Consider the following 21,366-nt stretch of genomic DNA (forward strand, 5'->3'; position numbering starts at 1 on the left):
ATCAGCTGGAGGTTCTGGAGGACCCAGCCAGCACATCCTCGTGTCCACTGACAGCTCTGGGGAGCCTGTTCAGCCACCACCTGCTCCACCACCTACAGCTTCCACACTGTCGCCTGCAGCATCACCACCTACAACTTCCACACCGTCGCCTGCAGCGCCACCACCTGCAACTTCCACACCATCGCCTGCAGCGTCACCATCTGCAACTTCCACACCGTCGGCTGCTGCATCACCACCTGCAACCCTCCACACCGTCGCCGTCTGGTTCTGCAGCTACCACGCTGCCGTCTGGTTCCGCAGCTGCCACGCTGCCATCTGGTCCTGCCTCGTCTGGTCCTGCGGTTGCCACACCACTGTCTGATCCAGCTCGGCCTGTACCACCTCGCCTTCGCCGGCTGCTTTCCAGGCCTCTAGTTGGACGTCATTGCTGTCGAGGGCGGCCTCTTGAACGAGTTTGTTGCCGCCGCTGGCTTAACGGCCGGCCTCCGAACCTGCTCTGTCGCCGCCACTGCCCTCCACGTGGCCGGTCTCCGGACCTGCTCTGTCGCCGCCACTGCCCTCCACGTGGCCGGTCTCCGGACCTGCTCTGTCGCCGCCACTGCCTTCCACGTGGCCAGCCTCCGGATCTGTTCTGTCGCCACCGCTGGCTTCGCGGTCGGTCTCTGGACCTGCTCTGTTGCCGCACTGCCTTCCGCATGGCCGGCCTCCTGATTTATTTTTTTTTGTGAGAGTGTCTCATGACAATGACGTAAGCGAGTGCGACGTTCATGGCAACAGCTGTGTGCAGATCAAAAATGGATAATATAACGAGTGCAGGAGAGAGTATGACCGTGCAGCGTTTAAAGCGTGGAAGGACTGATCTTACTTTGAGTTTGATTCCGTAAAAAGTGACAAAAACATTAATAATAATGGATTGGATTTATATAGCGCTTTTCAAGGCACCCAAAGCACTTTACAATGCCACTATTCATTCACACACTGGTGGAGGCAAGCTACGGTTATAGCCACAGCTGCCCTGGGGCAGACTGACAGAGGCGAGGCTGCCATATCGCGCCATCGGCCCCTCTGGCCAACACCAGTAGGCGGTAGGGTAAAGTGTCTTGCCCAAGGACACAACGACCAGGACAGAGAGCCCGGGGATCGAACCGGCGACCTTCCGGTTACAGATACACTTCCCAACCCCCTGAGCCATGGTTGCCCCCATTAGAAGTTCACACAGCTACATTCTGAAAATATGTTAAAAGTTTATTTTGTGACTCAGAAAGAGTAATAAGTGTAATACCTGCCACCATTGTTGGAAACGGGAATTGGCTGGGCCGCGCTATGAATCCTGGGATAGGTTGGGCCACAAAGGTTTTACACCAGACCCATCCTTCAAATCTGTGGAAAAGGAGTGTTACTACCCGATCCGTACTGGAAACCCGATCGGTACCACGCATGCGCAAACCTTACGTCACTTCCTCTCTTTGCCAACATTGCGACAGTTATGTATTTGAATGACACGGTTAGCGCCCAGTTAGCTCCTATGGCCCAGTTAGCTCCTAGCATTTCTCAACAGCTCTGCCTCCTTTTCGACTGCCTGGGACATTTAAACAATGGATAATTCATATACAAACAAATTCATGCTTTTCTCCTCAACAGAGAGCGTCCCCGATTGAACAGCAGCGCCGTAAAATAAGAAGAATGGCTCCTAATTACAGACTTAATAATACTGACTTAGTAATATGTCACGTGAAGATTCATCCGCCAGATTAAGTGTTTACTGACAACTGACAGTGATAGCGGACATCATCATCACTATTCCAACAATCCTCTCCTCACAGACAAGCAAAAATACACTCGACAATCACTAAATCAAATTTAACATGCATTTGTAATGACACTAGTTCAGTTTACAATAGGGTTCATTCGCTCGGTCAGCAGGTGGCGGTATCCTTGTACACTGGGGAGTAAACTGCAATTAAACGAAACAAAGAAGAAGAGAACATCTGCACATGCGCAGTACGGATCGGGTAGACCCGATTTGTACGGTCCGACTTTGCACATGCGCAGTAAGGATCGGGGACTCCTGATCCGTAACTATCTTTTTATTTTTTGTTTTTGTCTTCATTATATTGAAATGTTTCATTATTGCAAAAAAATTTAAGACATACTTATTATAGACTGCAGACCTGCTGTTGGTTCCAACACCATCATTAAGTTTGCAGATGACACCACGGCGATTGGACTCATCAGTGACAACGATGAGGCCGCCTACAGGGAGGAGGTGGATCGTCTGGCTGAGTGGTGCGACAGAAACAACCTGCTGCTTAACACCGAGAAGACCAAGGAGCTCATCGTGGACTACAGGAGGAATGCTGACCCACATCCACCCATCCACATTAAGGGGACGGCTGTGGAGCGTGTGAGCAGCTTCAAGTTCCTGGGAGTCCACATCTCCGAGGATCTCATCTGGACGACCAACTGCTCCAAGCTGGTCAAGAAGGCTCACCAGCGCCTCTTCTTCTTGAGGACTCTGAGGAAGAACCACCTGTCCTCAGACATCCTGGTGAACTTCTATCGTTGCACCATCGAAAGCATCCTGACCAACTGTATAACAGTCTGGTACGGGAACTGCTCTGCCTCGGACCGGAAGGCGTTGCAGAGGGTCGTGAAAACTGCCCAGCGCATCGCCGGAGCACCACTTCCTGCCATAAAAGACATCTACAGGAAGCGGTGTCTGAAAAGGGCTGGGAAAATCATCAAAGACCCCAGTCACCCATCACATGGACTCCTCACCCTCCTGCCCTCTGGGAGGCGCTACAGGAGCCTCCGGACTAAGACCACCAGGTACCGGAACAGCTTCTTCCCCACAGCTGTCAGACTCCTGAACTCTGCCTCCTGACATCTGACCCACATTAACACATGGACTGAACATACACACACCCACAATGGACAACTGTACCCTCAAACACACAATAATAACATGGACTGAACCACCACTCACAACCACTAGCACTTTATATAGCCTCTGTAGAAATTATCCACATATCTCACTTATCTTAACTGCACTACTGTATAGCTCTATGTAAATAATCATTCTGTACATTCGATCATTATTAATCCTACAACTGTTTACAACTTGCATAGTTCCCATTTCTGTATAGCTGTATATCTCAGATTTCTGTAAAGTTATTTATTTCATATTCTGTATAGTTTTTCATATTTATATCCTGTTCATAGCCTGTACATAGCTTGTACTCACTACAGCCTGTACATACTTATAGTTATAGAATATTCACAACATACTTCATACCGTGTACATTATAACATACCATAATAGACCCATTTCTGTAATATACTCACATATCTATATTATTGCTAATATATATTGTAATATATCTATATCACTAAAGCACTTCTGGATGGATGCAAACTGCATTTCGTTGCCCTGTACCTGTGCATGTGCAATGACAATAAAGTTGAATTCTATTCTATTCTATTCTATTCTATTATTCTTAACATCTTAACAGATACTCTGACCCGTAACTATTGTAAAATGCTTTGACCGGAAGTAGACACCTTTCGCACATGCGTGGTACTGATCGGGTTAACGGTATGGATCGGGTAGTGACAAGGAGGACGCATTTGGATGAGTCTTTGAATTTGGACAGCCTTCATCGCATTGCTGTAAAGCAGGGGTGCCCAATCCCGGTCCTCGAGAGCTACCGTCCTGCAGCTTTTAGATGCATCCTTGTTCCCACACACCTGAATCAAATGAATGGCTTGTTATCAGGCCTTTGCCAAACACGATGGCATGCTGAAGAGGTAATCAAACCATTTGATTCAGCTGTGTTGGAGTAGGGATGCATCTAAAAGCTGCAGGATAGTAGCTCTCGAAGACTGGGATTGGGCAGCCCTGCTGTAAAGTAATCGGCCAACAAATGCGGCCTCCGAAAGATGCGGCCCCTGAATTTGGACGATAACGGAGGATGCTTCTTCTTCTTCAGGGTTTTCACTCTACTTGGGCCTACAATCTTCACTTCTGCAGCGTCTGCAGCTGGTCCAGAATGCCGCAGCACGTCTCTTGACCGGCACTAGAAAGTTTGACTCTATCACCCCTGTTCTGAAAAATTTACACTGGCTTCCTATCAAATATCGAATTGATTTTAAAATTCTATTGTTTACTTATAAAATTTTAAACAATATGGCACCTGATTACTTAGCTGATCTCCTCTGTCTGTACAGCCCTCAGAGAGCACTAAGATCATCGGGCCAACTGCTCTTGGTGCAACCTAGGTCTCGGCTGCTTTGAAACACTCCAGCAATTACATTTGGACTTGGTGGCTGATACACAATTTCAAAACTTAACAGTAAGATAAGGGGTTTCAGCTTACTATTCTATGGCCACAGGAGCAGTGGTTAGATTGCTTCAACACCTAGGTTGTTGCTATCATAGACAGGAGAAGTAACACTTTAAATATGTTAAGTTTGAAGAGCTCGCTGCTTGTTTTTGTTCTTTTTTTTGGCAGCCATTTTCTGTTGTGAGGAGGGTTTGGGGAGGGTAAGGCTCACTGCTATGAACATACACTGTTCTTTTTTTTAACCTGTTCTGAACTAATTTCCACCCACTGTAAAGTTATTCTGTTCTTATCATCTAAGGCCAGTGTGCATATTGTCTTTGCTCTATAAATCAGATGAGTCTGCAGTTAAACTTTCTAAGCTGGAATGTTAAAGGTCTAAATCATACAGTCAATAGAAGGAAGGTTTTCTCACATGTGAAACACCATAACACTGACATGGCTTTCCTGCAGGAGACCCACATCAGGGCCGTCTCTTCTCACATTGGAGGGGCAGGCAGAACATTCAGTTTGAGGCCCACAATGTCGTAGCAGACAAATATGGCAGATATGTCATAGTCAGTGGGAAACTGTATAACAGTCTTGTTGTCCTAGTAAATGTGTATGATCCTAATACAGATGACGAGAATTTCTTTAAACAACTATTCTCCTCTCTACCCGACTTAAATATCTACTCTCTTTTTCTGGGGGGTGATTTTAACTGCTGGTTAGACCCAGCCATGGATCGCTCATCCACTAAGAGTAATGTTCTCAGAGAAAGAAAAAAGAAAACAAGCAGAAGAAAACAAGAGTAATAGAATAAACAACATCACAATGATATATGGGAATATGACAGTAAATACTAAATATTAAACATTATTGTGCAGCACATAAGATCAACAGAACACATATGTGCATTTTTTTTCTCTGCTTATTCTGTTGGTTTTTGTTTTTTGCCCTTCTCCCCCGTCCATCTTCTCAGCTGTTTTTGTTTCCCTCTTTCTTTCTCCCCTTCTTTCCCCCAGTCAAGTCTGTCCCGTATTCAGCAAGTGAAAATAAAATAAACAATAAAAGGTGAATCAAATGGACCATTACGGCAAGGCTGGGATGGTCAATTTGGTAAAGTAAATCCGTTGGGCATCTTTCTTTGCCTTTAGACATTAATTCTGATGGGAAAAGAGCCAAATGGGACAGGCCAAAAAAAAAAAAGAAAAGAAAAAAAAAGAGTAATGTTCTCAGCAGATCTGCATCTGTCATTCATGCCTTTCTATCAGAATATGGAATGTGTGATGTTTGGCATACCCTAAATTCTCATAAAAGAGATTACTCCTATTTTTCACATGTGCACCATACATATTCAAGAATTGGTTACTTTATAATTGACACTAATTGTCTACAGCAGGTCCACTCCTGTGCCTACCACAGCATAGTTTTTTCAGATCATGCCCCTCTCACTCTGTCTCTGTCTCTTCCACATCCTCCTGTTAAAGCTGCACAATGGTGTTTCAATTAGACCCTTCTGTCAGATAAAAATTTTGTAAAGTTTATCCAGGATGAGATATGCTTTTACTTTGCCACCAACTCTTCCCCAGAGACTTCCAGCCTTGTCGTATGGGATGCCTTTAAGGCTTATATCAGAGGCCAGATTATTGCTTATTCAGCAAGAATTAAAAAAAAAAAACAGTCCACCCATGAAAGAAACAAGTTAATGCAACAAATTAATGAGACCGATGAACAGTATGCTCTCAAACAGAGTCATGAAATATTTAAAAAGCGTGTAGAACTTAAAACAAGACTTGACCTACTCACAACGTACTCCACTGAACGTTTACTCTTACATGACAAATCCAGATTTTATATGCATGGTGACAAACCTGATAAATTACTGGCGAGCCTTCTAAAAGGTTCTTGGCAAGGCAAAGTATTCTTAAAATTCGACAACAAGATGGCAACATAGTCAAAGATCACAAAAAAATTAATGAAGTGTTCAGGGATCTTTACTCACAGCTTTACACCTCAGAGTCCCAGCGTCTCAGAGTCTGACTGCAATGCAATTAATGAGTTCTTAGCTAAACCTGACATTCCTGAAATTCCACCAGAACTTAAAACAAGGCTGGATGAACCCATCTCTCAGTTAGAAGTTTCTATGGCTATAGCTTCAATGCAATCTGGCAAGTGTCCAGGTCCGGATGGCTTTCCGTCAGAATTTTTCTCTTCATTACTGTCCACGCAGCTTAGTGCAAGCCTCACGGACTGCATCAGACAAGGATCTCTTCCTCAGTCATTCTATGAAGCCTGTATTACACTTATTACAAAGAAGAGAAAAGATCCGTTGGAATGTGCCTCCTATAGACGCATTTCTCTATTGAACACAGACGCTAATATATTAGCTAAGATACTTGCCCGTAGACTAGAAATAGTTCTTCCAAAAATTATTTCAAAAGACTAGAAAGGCTTCATTAAAGGTCGTCATTCATATTTTAACATAAGGAGGCTATTTAACATAGTTTACTCCAGCTCTACAGACTCTGTAGTCTCTCTTGACGCTGAAAAGGTCTTTGATCGAATTGAGTTCGATTATCTCTTTGCAGTCCTTGATAGATTTGGCTTTGGAGCAAACTTTACTTCATGGATGAAATTACTCTATTCTCAACCATCTGCTACAATACGAACTAACCTCCAATTGTCAAAACCTTTCAAACTTCACAGAGGCACATGCCAGGGATGTTCTCTCAGCCCCCTGCTTTTTGATCTGCCATAGAACCCCTTGCCATTGCGTTCCGCAGTTGCAAAGAGGTACACGGCATTTGGAGAAACAATACAGAACACAAGGTCCCGCTCTATGCAGATGATCTCCTGCTTTTTATTTCTAAGCCCTTAGCCTCACTACCATTTGCATTGAATCTGCTTAGTCAAGTCAGATTTCAGGGTATAAACTGAACCTTACTAAAGTGAGCTCTTCCCGCTAAGTAGCAAAGCAAGTATGTTAGACTTCACCAGCTTGCCCTTCAGAGTTGAAAGGAAAACATTTACATATTTGGGAGTCACAGTGACAAAAAAACATAAAAACCTTTTCAAAGAAAATGTGAGTGCATTGCTGAACCAAGTGAAGCGGTCCCTCACCCACTGAACACCACTCTCTATGTCTCTGGTAGGACGTATCAATTCAATTAAAATGACCATTCTACCCAAATTTTTATACCCTTTTCAGGCCTTAACCATTTTCATTCCCAACACTTTTTTCAATGAACTGGACTCTGTCATCATCTTATTTATGGCCAAGCCCAAGGCTTAATAAGATGCATCTTCAAAAATCTAAAATTGAGGGTGGGTTTGCACTTCCCAACTTTCATTGTTATTATTGGGCTACTAACATACGATGTTTGGTGTTCTGGTATTTTTACCAGAATCGGAGTGGTTGTCCTGACTGGGTGACTATGGAATTGCATAGTGACAACAGTATATCCTTACCAGCTGCACTTTGCTCTCCACTCTTATCTTCTTCATTCAACTCCATCCCCAACCCTGTTGTTGCACTCATTAAAAATATGGGGCCAGTTTAGGAAATACTTTAAACTCTGTGACTTCTCCCTTCTCAGCCCCATTGCATCTAACCATCTCTTTAAACCTTCTATCCAGGATGGTGGGTTTGTGGAGTGGCACAGAAGTGCTTTAAGGACTTATTCATAGCCAACAAACTAGCATCATTTGAACAACTTGCTAATAAATATAGTCTTCCACCAACACACTTTTTCAGATACTTGCAAGTCAGGCACTTTATTTGTTCCCAGACCTCAGACTCAAGCCCTCCACCAGAGTCTACACTATTAGAGACTATCCTACAACTCAGTCCAACCAGTAGAGGGCTGATTTCCTTGCTTTACAATAAAATGTTAAATTTGACACATCCCTCTTCATCCAAGCTCAAGACACTGTGGGAAGAAGTCTTAAACATGACAATCTCTGACTAACATGGGCCTCTATACTCAAACATGTCAACACAACATCATTATGTGCCCGCCACTGTTTAATCAAGTTCAAAGAGGTGCATAGAGCCCATTTCTCAAAATCCAGACTATCCCATATCTATCCTGAAATCACTCCATATTGTGACAGATGCAAAACTGCTGAAGCCTCACTGATCCACATGTACTGGTCTTGTCCCAATCTCGTTCAGTTCTGGACAGACGTTTTTCATACCCTGTCCAGGATTCTCAGTGTGACGCTGGCCCCTGGCCCCCTTTTTGCTCTGTTTGGCATCAGTGGGAATGAGGTGCTTCGACTGGCCTCTAAAAAACAGGCATTATCATTCTGTTCCCTGTTGGCCAGGAGGGCAATCCTACTGAGGTGGCGGGATGCTGCCCCTCCCTCTCACAAACAGTGGTTATATGACCTCATGACGTGTCTAAAACTGGAAAAGATAAGACACTCACTCCAGAACCCCACTGGGAAATTTCAAAGCATGTGGGGTCCCTTCTTTGAAATCTATAAGAATTTTTCAGCAAACTCTCTTATGTCAGGTGTGGAAATACAGTGTGCAGGTCTAGGGTAGTGACCTGGGTGGGAATAAATGGGATTATTTTGCAGGGATTATGTTACTTTGGGATATATCATACATATGTTTATATTTTTCTTTCTTTCTTCTCTTTTTTCCCTTTTATTTCACAGCTGAAGATACATTTCTGAACTCATTTCACAGCCTAAATGTACTACTTAACCCGAATGTACAGATCATCTGTAACCCCTTTCTTTTCTTTCTGTTTATATATATAATATATATGTTTATATTTATATGTATAAAAGGAAAACCTCTTAATAAAAAGACATTGTTTAAAGAAATGTGCTAACTACATTCTAAAGGAAATGCTACACCAGCCATAAAAACCCTGCATTTCAGACTGATGCTAGAAAAACTCTGAGGATTGAGTCAGTCCTAACCTTCACCTGCATGTCTACAAGCAAGCTGAGAACTCGCATTGGTGAATTAAACTGCCAACCCGTAGCTTCAAAGATTAACTCTTCAAATTCCAGCCAATAAAATCACATTTCTTCAAATGCTCCAACATAGCTTTTACCAATCAAATCTCATCAACCACTAAACATCAGTCATGCCCATCCTCAAGTCCTGAAATGATGTCTAAGTAAACACTGATGAAACTAAAATGATATACAAGTACAATTCACTTACTTTACTGTGATGTCGAATGAGTGGCTACATAAGCAATCACCTCCGTCTTGGGTTTTTTCAAACTGGGTGTTAAATGGTTAGCATTCCAGCTGTAGTATCTGAATAAATGCAGTGCAACTGGCTGACACTTTCAAAGCTCAACTTTTCTCAGTTCTTCACCTAAGGATATAGTCTTATTAGGTTGGAGACAGTGGCACAACCAACATTAAAGCTTACAATCAACTTACAATTTTGTTTCCTTTCAAAGACCAGAAACCAGGCCTGAGACACTCACAGTCAGTTGATGTGGTCAAACCCACGTTGGTGCATCAAGACGCAGATTCTGCAGTAGACCATGCAGAATCCACACATCAGATGTGACTCTCTCAGCCACGGGTGGGGCAAATTTATAAATAAATTATATATAATTTTTTACATTTATCAACAAACAGTTGCAGCTAGTTTATTTAATTCGTGACCAGCATTCTACCAAAAGCAGAGCAAATTGATTTCTAAAAAATGAGTGGTTCATTCTGAAACAGTGTGCAACAGTTCAGATAATGAACTGCTACACACCCATCTCTTGTCCATGTCTATATAACTATAATTATTATATGTTCCAGTAAACGGGTAAAAAAATAACTTGTGTCAGGGTCCAAATATATATGGACTTAACTGTATGTGTCAGTCAAATGCTGATTGCTTGACAAGTAGAACGGGGAAGACAGTGAAAGTTCATCAAAAAATTGTGTTCAAAAAATTGTTTAATTATTTTTTTAAAATTTTAATTCATTGTCACTTTAGCTCTTTGTAGTTTGCAGCTTTTCACATATGTAATGTATGTAATGTATTTAACATGTGGGTAAAAAAATGAAAAAGACAAACAAACTGCAACCCCCCACGAGCGCACGCTGGAGGGAAGCAGAAAAAAAAAATCTGTCACAAAAGTAGGCTGGTTTTTACTACAGTGTATATTTATCCTTTCTTTAAACTGACAGCATGTACTGATGCATTCTGACCTTATTTTGTATTGAACACTGAAGTTAAGCAGCACGGATGATCAAATAGGAAATACAGTTAAATGGTTGATTTAAAGCCAACAGGTTAAACCTTTGGTGTTGTTGTGTCTGTTGTCAGCATCTGAAGAGAAATAAAAGAGACTGAGAGTACTGCACATATTTATTTAACTAATCCTAATTCTAACAAATTATAGGATTCAAGCATTAGTCTAACGTACTAACATAGTCCCATTAATAGCTTTATTTTGACAGATATGTTTTGTAATAGCGCCTATTAACGGAAGTAAAAGGAAAAAGACGCATGAATGTTGTTCTGTGTGTGCACTGCTGTGAAAAGTCAGGAAGAGATTTTGTGTACCGTCTTCCCTCTAGTGCTCTGTTAAGTTCAGCTCTGTCCTGTTGTTCTTCTATTTCAGTAAAATCCCTTTTTTTTTTTGCAAAGTAGGAATATGTGGGGCTCAGCTCTAAACACTGTGAGATAACACTACACTCGCTGATTTGATCCATCCAGCTCTGCCAGTTATGCACTTGTTCTGACAACATCTCCACCTCTCATTCCAAATAAACTCTCCTAGTGGCAACTATCATTCATTTATTAGGTGTAAAAAAAAAAAGACCTGCTTTTCATTGTTAAATTTAGCACAGTTTACTATGAACTCATTGCCACAAAGCTTTGAGTTTCATTATTTGATTGGACTCATCAGTATAGATTGACTCTAACTGATTATACCATGCCACGTGTCTGTGTAAATTTGATGGCCCTTTGAGAGCGGTTGCAGTCAGTCCTTGTTGGACCATGACAGGTGATCTCCCACCTGAGGAGGTGCATACGGGACCCCAAACTTCCGTGTGACCAGTTGTTCGTTGTCACTGCTTGCAATCGTCCCAGACATTAAAGAATTCAATGCAATCATAAATTTTTTTCTTTGTTGCAAAGAGGTTGCTCTCCTACTTTTCTTCTACTGTTACTGACGCCTTAAGCAGGACAGGCAAAATGAAGCAATTATTCCACAATTGAGACCCATTCAAACTGAATTAGAGGCGGGAACACTGAAGCCTTAAATATAGGTGGCAACCTCACACATATTCATTCTTGCAGACAACTTTGCTGACTTGGATTGTAGCTTGTAACAACATTTTTTTTGTGTGGTAAGAAAACTTACTGCAAGCTTAAGGTCCACACCAACCAAAACCAGAACTGATGTGCTGCCATACTGAGCACACCACAGGAAAGTGGAAATAGTGTCTGTCCATAAAAATGAGAAACTACATGGAGATCTAGCTGATGATTGTCACAGAATTGAGCAATGCATTTAATATTTTAATATATGCCAGCAAACTCATCCTTGGAGACACAATGCTACAGTGCACCAACTGTGCTTGTATCTTCAAGTGAACTTCAAAGAAGTATAACAGACATAACTATTTGTTTGTGTGCACAACAGAGTGTAATATCTGCTTAAGAATTAGAATTTATTTTCATCACATGTTAAATGTTGTAAGCATTTTGGCCTCACTGTCATGATAGGCTGTGTGACAGGCAGGCAGAAAAAGTGGACCCACGAGCAGGACTCAAACAGGGAGATTGAACTCAAAGCGCAGCGTTATTGCTGGAAAAAAAACCCCTCAAAATAAGATTCACATAAACTCTGAACAGAGGAGCTGGAATGCTGGGCCACTGGAACACAACAGACACACAGCATGTAAAGGGTACAATGCAACAGAGAGCAAAGGAAAACACAGGGCTTATGTACACAGGGGAGTAATCAGGGAATGGGAAACAGGAGGGAGACACAGCTGGGAGACATTAGCCTAACGAGACAGGGGGGCGTAAATCTGAATGTAGCCGACAAATGCGTCCTCCTTTTCCCCGAATTTGAAGGATGGGTCGGGTGTGTCCTTCGTGGCCTACCATATCCCAGAATTCATAGCGCGGCCCAGCCAAACTCCAGTTTCCAACAATGGCGGCCGCTACTAAGTTTTAAAATTACTCATACTAATCTTTCTGGGTCACAAAATAAACTTTTAACATATTTTCAGGCGAAAAAGTAGCTGTGTAAACATCAAATATCTGCTCGGTTTATCAAGATATCCCATATTTGCAAAAGTGCTTCAACGTTTTCGGAGGCGTCTGCTACCCACCAGCTCGATAGCTAGCCGGGACTTTCGCTGCTCGGGTTAAACGTAATATATAAGTCACTTAGACAACCTAAAAATGTTATTGTTGGGCTTTTTTCAGTGTTTTGTTTGTTCGTGAGTAAATCGGTTTGGCTGAGATTAAAGTTATTAGATTAGATTAGATAAAATAAAACTTTATTAATCCCCCGGGTGGGTTCCTCCTTGGTTTTTACACAGCTGACTAAACGTCAAACAGAAAACTGATTAAACAGAAGTATAAGACAGTCGAGAATTTACGCCAGTGTCCCGTTATATTTTAGATAGCAAGGAGCAGACGGCTGAGTTTATTAAACTCCACCGAGACAGTGGTGACGCTAATCAGAAGGCTAGACCGTCCAATTTCACGGCCGTTTACTTCCGGCCTACCCGACCTTCTGAGGACCCGGCCCACGTAGACCGCGAAGGCCGGGTCCTCAGGAGGATGCAGCCCATGAATTTGAATAATACTAATCAAAATTAGCACAACTAAAGAATCAGAGCCTAAGTCATAAAAGAGAAAAGTACCAAAATAAAAAAAACAAACAGAAAATGCTAGGTCAAAATGACCCAGAACCATGACACTCGCAAATTTGCTGTTATTAAATTTCCATTTTTTTTATGTAGATGTGAATCTAAACTTAACACTTCTTTCAAAAGTATTCTGGAAAAAAATTAAAGGAGAATCAGTTTTAATTTTTCTATTATCTTTTTATTTCTAAAAGGCACTAATTTAATAACTCAGTTCAAACCCTTGTGCTATTGTATATTTACAGTCTGTTGAAGCATATAAATACAATTCCTGTGGCAATTTAAAAGACTGCTAGCTGAAAGATGTGTGATATTCATGGGGACGGAGATGGCAAACATCTAGTCTGAACGGATCACCATCCTCTATTGCTTTTTTTACTTGGATCACCCTGCTTTCCTGCTAAATCTTCCATGGACTGTGCCTTTTCTTCAGCTCTTCACTGTTTTGACTGACATGTGTCATTGGTGATCCATCATGCATGAGCTCACAGCATTACTGCACTAACCCTGACCCCAAGAGGCTGAAGAAACTCTAATAGAAAACCCTTAAAAAACACACACGTACACTGAGCGATTAGAAGAATGCTGACTGGCCTATTTTTGTGTAATTAAAACACTGAAGAGCATTGCTGTTTACAGCCCAGATAACAAGTATAATTAATTTCCAGATACCAGAATGTGGAATTAAAAAAAGTGCCTATTTAGTATGTCATTGCAGAAAAAACAAATAAAGTGCTTACTTATAAAGGCCCTTGCTGTGCTGTGCTAATATTCTGCACTGTTCTCATTTTTGCAGGAGCACACAAAGGCAATCGTAAAAATAGACCACAGCAGCTGAGCTCTTATTAGAACACTTCCTTTTCTGTTTATTCTTTGTATTACTGAAAACACTCCTGTTAGGTGAAGAACAGCACTCCCTTTAGTGTACCTGTCTCACACATTAGCTACAAACTGTGGGGCTCTGAGACTGACTCAGAAGGATGGCAGCAGCAATAACAGCTGGATGGTGTGATGGAAGAGTATTCATGGGGACGTGCTAAGATCTATTAAGTCAATGTCATTTTCTCCACTTTACATAATACACTGAGGCTCTACCCTTTTATTTTGGTGTTTTAACAGGGGAAAGGACTGTGTAGACAGATGGAGAGGACATTAGTTACTTGACAAACAGTGGGACTATTTTCATGTCCAAGGTATAAAAACCTTTTCCAATACAGTTTTTCTTTTGTTATCCTCATCTACATAAAAAACCCTCTGTTTTTTTGTAGCTAAGGTCGGTATCAGTCTAAAAACAATAGTGATAAATAAGTATGGTATCACTCCCACTTACAGTCATAGTAAAAAGACAGCACACTCCATCTCATTTCCAAAGTTTTCTGTATCAGGAAATACTAAAACTTCGTCCAGTTCTTCTTCCATCTTAAAATATTTAAACATAACCAGACGGACAACCAAACATGACATATTACAGCACGTTATTATTTATTTAACAGACACTAAGCCAAAATACAGAAGCAATGTGTGAAAAACTATGCTACATAACTTAGGACCCTGTAGAACCACCTTTAGCAGCAATAGCATTCAGTAATAACCTCTATAGCTTTATCATTATCTCAAATATTTGTTTTTTAATTTTTCTAATTCTCCTGTCATTTAACAAACAAACTGAAGTCTATAGAATCTGAAATGTAGATCTTGGATTATTTGCATTTTCTCTGAGCACTGCATGGTCTGACCTTGGGGGGAGTTTGCTGGGATATCCATACCTGTAAAAATTGGCAACTGTCTTGAAAGTTTTCCCCTTGTGAATAATCTTTCTCACTGTAGAATGATGGACTTTTGAAAATGGCCACATAACCCTTCCCAAATTGTGGCCATTTTCAGGTTTTCCATCAGCCAATTCCCCCTACTATAAAATTAATTTCTTGTTTGACAATCTGGATCTGTAAGAGTGGCAACATTAAGCAGCCATCCAGTTCTCAAATACTTTGGTAAAATTGAAATGAATTTACAATAATAAATTATGTTCAATGAGTGGGCTCACTGAGTAGTTACTCTAGAGTATGAAAATGGTGACAATGCTAATAATTAAGACAATTACCAGAAGTAAATTTCAGAGCAGTTCACATGTATTTCATTTAACCTAGCTAGGACAAATCATGTATCATCTGTCATGGAAGCCCTGGCCTCACACTTCCAACTAAAACAACAACTCTGTTTTTTGCCAGCTAGATGTAACAGAACAATGGAAGTTACCAATGTAGTGTATTGAGGGCCATGGACTATCGTTAGTCATGGGTTATGTCTGTGATGGGCTTCTTCAAACATGCAAACAAAGCTAACGAGATGGATTTGGCTCTTTGGTGGTTAAAATAATTTCTCCAAAATTAAATGAAGACAGGCAGCAGCAACAGCAGCAGCAGTCGTGTGTTGCTGTAGTACAGTCAGCTGAGGACATTGTGAGGAAAGAAGAGAGAGGGCAGAGCATTGATGAATTATTCACCACTGTGTGCTTTATTATTGTTATAGATCTTTGCCTTATGCACAAGGGAATGATTCTGCTGTTCAGCTTTGAGCTCCGCCCTCCTCCGACCTCAAGTCTACTCTTCCAAACCAGACGCCCATTTTGTGATATTACACTTACATTATTTATCACCCGTCGCTGCAGAAGCCGTTGTCTCCAACTCTACGCTGCCAGCGTCTTATCCTCATTGTTATATGTGTATTTTAGAAGAAGCTTCAAGGCAAGGAAATACACACAGGCTCATGAATGCATTTGCATATGTGCCAGTATGCTCTGGAAAATATAATCGGCCTGCACCATCTCTGAATTCCCATATCTGAAACAGAATAACTTGGAGAGTGTATTCATCTTTAAGAACACACACACACACACACTAGCACACCAGTCTACCAGTACACTGGACAGAACGCAGAACTCTTATAATCTGATACATTTAAAAAATGTTTCCCAAGTTAACCAAAGTATGTTTCTACTGCAGGGAGAGTAGCATCTAAATTAACTTCAAGGGTAATGAGTTTATAACTGAAAACGTCACCGTTCAGGGGTTATTACCTTTAACTAATACCAAAATCGGTAAGTAACTATGGATATGCGAAATGTAAAAAAACAACTGAATGTTCCTGATTTTTTCATTATTTGCACATATGTCACAATGTTTCAGATCATCAAACAAATTTCATATATATATTCAAATTACTTCAAAACTACTTGAAAGAGTTGTTTCCAAACAGCTTAACTGATCATTTGCGAAGGAGTGGTTTATTCGAAGAGTTTCAGTCAGGATTTAGAGTGCATTTTAGCACAGAAACCGAACTAGTGATATCAGTGCAGCATTTGCAGAATTTAGATGATACCCAGGTTTAATATCCAGCTTTTGCTTTGTTTTTTTTCTCTTTTATTTCCCACAAAGCCAGATAATACAAATCAACTATTTAATACAACAGTACTGTGGTTAATCCTTACCAATTCTTAAACTCTGGCTATCTCAAGAGTTTGCCTTTTGTCCTTTCACCTTCTTGGGATCAAATGACTGTTGAGGTTTCTTTCTAATATTATAGATGTGAGTCTTTACTTTACAATATAAAGTGCTTTGAGGCAGCTGCTACCATTTTACTGTGAACTGTTACTATGTTACAGTTGAGGATATCTGGGAACAAATATACTGCAGAGTGCAGAGAAGTGCTATGCTATCAGAATGCAGGAATTTCTTTAAGCATTCCAGATGATGCATCCCATATGACTTCATAGAAACTGGCTGAGTGAATGGTATTTGTGGGAAGTTGTTCTCAAAAAACAATATTTCACAGTTTTGATGTCCTCATATGATGATAACCTGGACATTCTGACGAGTATAACTGTTGGATCAAACACAGTCAATGGTGAGTTTTGCTATTCGACTATAAAGAGAGAATGAGATGTGCAGATTTTAAAGCAAAGCATGAAACCAACATCAGTGAAATTTGTTAAAAATTAAGATATTGAGAGAAATTCTTAGATTGGCCAGTGGCTTTAGGTTGAGATCCTAGGTGAAAATGTCCATCACTGACAGAGGAGATAGCTCTAATTTGCTTGAGTTTCTGACAATAATCTAACAGTTGCTTGAAATCCTAAACCTGATTTGCTCTGTTGCTCATGCTCTCCAGCTGTGAGAAAAGTCAACCTTGGATGTAAACCCCTGGACAGCTGCAATGCTGGTGTTCATCTAATTATCAAACTTCAGATCAAGGTTTGACGTGGCAGGAGAGGAGTATAGCTGGACTGCTGTGTGACCGTCAAACAAGACAGCAATCATAAACATTGAGCTGCAAGACAAACAGGAGAAGAAGCTACAAAATGATCTCTGGCATGCCAGTGGTGTGACCATCTCTGACTAAACACTCAAGCAGACTTCCTGAAGGTCATCTGAGAGCCCAACATCCTCTAGTGAGCCGTGTGTTCACTGCCCGGCACACTGGAACCCAATTGGAATTTGAATAGTAGGTCCGCCACTGGTGCCCCGTGCTTTTTAAAGATGAGTGCAGGTTCACCCTGAGCACCTATGACAGATGTGAAAAGATCTGTAGAAGCCGTGGAGAATGTAATGCTGCCTGTAACATTGTTCACCATGCTTGATGGTGGGGCAGTGATGGTCTGGAGATGCATATCAATGGAGGGACCCACAGATCTCTACAGGTTATTGGGATGAAATCCTTGGACCCACTCTCAGATCCTATGTTAGTGCAGTGGGTCCTGGGTTCATGCCTGGTCTTATTGAGTGGTGAAGAGAGGAGTGGTAGGAGTGGTCAGCCTACTAAAATTACTCGAAGAGTGCATCAAGTACTCGCCTCGGAGGTCACAAAAGAACCCAGAACAGCTGAAGAATCACAGGCCTCATTTGTTTCAAAAACTGTCAGGTCAGGATTCATGATTCAAGAATAAGAAAGAGACTGGGTAAACATGGCATCCATGGGAGAGTGCAGTGCTCTCCAAGAAGAACACAAAGGTTCATTTCCCCAAAAAACACCTTGATAATCCCGAAGATTTATGGGAAAACATTATGTGGAATGACAAGAAAAAAGTTGAACGTTTTGGAAGGCTTCAGTCCCGTTATTAGGTGTAAAAGTAACATAGCATTTCATAAAAAAAAAATCATATCATTAGTCAAACACGCTGGTGGTAGTGTGATGTTCTTGGGCTGCTTTGCTGCTTCAGGACCTGAACAGGTATCTGATGGACCATGAATTTTACTCTCTGCCAGAAAGTCATGTCTGGCCATCAGTTTGTGTCCTGAAATGGCCTATTCAAATTCTGAATTCAAATCAGATAGAGTTTCTTTGGTATGACCTTAACTAGGCCATTCAGCCAAAAAAAATCCTCCAATGGGTCAATTGAAAGAATTCTGCAAAGAAGACTGGGCCAAAGTTTCTTATGTCCCTATAACACATGTGGACCCAGTGGTAGTAATAGAAAGTCCAAACCCATCAAAAGGAGAAGATTTTGAAGCATGATGAGATGGACAGAATGCTTCATTCTGCATGTTTAACATTCATTGTGTGGCAGTCTTTAAAATAGTGTTTGTACTGTACCTGGTGAGTAGATGAAAGATCATCAGGAAGGCCAGCTCTGTTCTGGGATGGACCCTGGACCCAGTGCAGGTGGTGGGAGACAGAAGGACTCTGGCCAAAATAACATCTCTGATGGACAGAGTCTCCCACCCCATGCATGTAAATGTTGCTGAACTGCAGAGCTCCTTCAGTGACAGACTGCTGCATCCTAGATGCATGAAGGAGCGTTTCCGCAGGTCCTTCCTCCCTGCAGCTGTTAGATGTTTACATCTGTGCTGTAACTGCAATAAGTTAATTAACCGATTCACACTACAACCTGGTTTGCCTCTTACCTGTAGTTATTTTTTACTTAATTTAATAACTGTACAGTAGGGCTGCACGATTTTTTGGCTTAGAATTGAGATCACGATTCTCTCACGATTTTCTTTTCCAATATAAATATTTATTGCACTTATTAACTGCACATCAACTTCGTAACAGTTGAAACTGAACATAAAAACAATAAATAAACATAAAAACAAAAAATGTCTCACATTTTGTGGTTGCCGCAAAATGTTGTACTGCTTGAAATTCCGTCTCCACCGTTGCTCGACACTGCGTGTATAGAGCAGGTAGTGCAACAATACAAAAATAGTTGCGGGACGGCACTGTGTAGCGTTTGTCTAGGGTTTTGATCATTTTCCTAAATCCCTCGTTTTGCACAGTGTTGATGGGAACCATATCTTTGGTCAGGTGATAAGTGATAGCCTCCGTAATTTCGTTGTGCCTGCGGGAGTTCGACGGGTATAGGGAAGCGCTGTATAAGGTTCCCGTTATTGATGTTTGGGTGGTTGACCGGGACGGATTTTCTCCTGTCACTTTCTCGTCATCCCTGACGTGCTCTCCGTTGTTTTTCCCCTGCTAATTTTAGCATCACACGGCACAGCTTCTGTATCAGGTGGTATAAGGCTCCGCCCTTGTCATTTGTTGAGCAGGAAGAGTGAGCGCTTGTTTTCATGCAGAGTACGTCCCGGATCAAAATGCGGTACAATCGTCGTCGTCTTTTTTTTTTTTAAATTGTTGTCATTTGGAAATGAGATCGCACATAAGTATGAATCGAGATCGCGATTTTCTAACGATTAATCGTGCAGCCCTACTGTACAGTACTCTCTGTATATAGTAACCACTGTCCTGTAAATATGTAAATATGTAAGAAAAATTGTGTATGTTTCTGTTCCGTGTCCTGTGTACTGTTTGTTGTTGTTGTGTATGTGTCTTTTTGGCTGCTGTTACAACCAAATTTCCCCTTGTGGGACAATTAAAGGATTATTCTATTCTATTCTATTCTATTCTATTCTATTCTATTCTATCTTTAAGCCTTTCTACCTGAAATCTTTTCTTTTCAAAAATTCAAACCCTTTCCTTTTGTGTCCAGCAAAAGCAAACAAGAATTCCAATCATCTAAGTCTTTATTTTCAATTTGCTTTTCTGTGATTTAGAGATGATGATGACAGATCAGCAAAGCTGGTCCACAAACATAGCCATTCACTTAAAAAACAGTGGAAGTGCAAGATGATAACGTGTACACACTGTCAGTTGACACCTACAAGGGTCTAGTTCAGCCTCCACACTGAGGTAGCATGAGAAGCTTACCTGTTTGTTCAACAGCGAAAAATTCCCCTCAATTAAAAAAAAAAGGCAAACTTGAAGTGTGCTTACGTTTTTACTCCCAAAGACTCCCCTTCTTCCTTTTCATTTGCACCCCTACTGGCAATCCTCAGGAATACCTTGCACACGTGTTGGTCGCATAAATGTCCCATTTAATCCTGAGATTAAATTATTATAAAGAATTGTGAGATTATTATATTATCTTATGCCACGTTATGCCCCTAATTAAAGATTGTGAAGCTATTATGTAGTTTTAGTTTTCATTATTCTCATGAATTAGAAGAAGGTGATAACTATTACATTTGTTAAACTGATTTGTATTACATTGGACTGCTGATTTATTGTCAGTCAGGTTTCAGAGTTCATCACAGCACAGAAACAGCTTTAGTGAAGGTTACAAATGATCTTCTTATGGCCTCTGACAGTGGACTCATCTCTGTGCTTGTCCTGCTAGACCTTAGTGCAGCATTTGATACTATTGACCATAATATCCTATTCGAGCGATTTGAACATGCTGTAGGTATTACAGGTACTGCACTGCAGTGGTTTGTATCATAGCTATCTAATAGACTCCAATTTGTGCATGTAAATGGAGAGTCCTCTTCACACACTGAGGTTAATTATGGAGTTCCACAGGGTTCAGTGCTAGGACCAATTCTGTTTACATTATACATGCTTCCCTTAGGCAGCATCATTAGAAGACATAGCATACATTTTCACTGCTATGCTGATGACACCCAGCTCTATCTGTCCATGAAGCCAGATAACACACACCAATTAGTTAAACTGCAGGAATGTCTTAAAGACATAAAGACCTGGATGGCCGCTAACTTTCTGCTTCTTAATTCAGATAAAACTGAGGTTATTGTACTCGGCCCTGAAAATCTTAGAAATATGGTATCTAACCAGATTCTTACTCTGTATGGCATTACCTTGGCCTCCAGTAACGCTGTGAGGAACC

At 41.1% G+C, this 21,366-nt stretch overlaps 1 protein-coding gene across 1 annotated transcript in view; it reads right to left on the reverse strand.

The window, feature by feature from the left end:
- Positions 1–471: 471 nt before the first annotated feature.
- Positions 472–21,366, reverse strand: part of LOC146617781 (uncharacterized) — a 28,888-nt gene continuing 7,993 nt past the window's right edge. Inside the window, exon 4 of the mRNA XM_085373521.1 lies at positions 472–707. Within this exon, the coding sequence (XP_085229647.1) occupies positions 472–707 (236 nt within the window). The remainder of the gene's footprint in view (positions 708–21,366) is intronic.

Source organism: Diplotaxodon limnothrissa, linkage group LG15 (assembly GCF_057381915.1).
Source record: "Diplotaxodon limnothrissa isolate DT_005_m linkage group LG15, D_limnothrissa_male_GT1.1, whole genome shotgun sequence".
NCBI lineage: Eukaryota > Metazoa > Chordata > Actinopteri > Cichliformes > Cichlidae > Diplotaxodon > Diplotaxodon limnothrissa.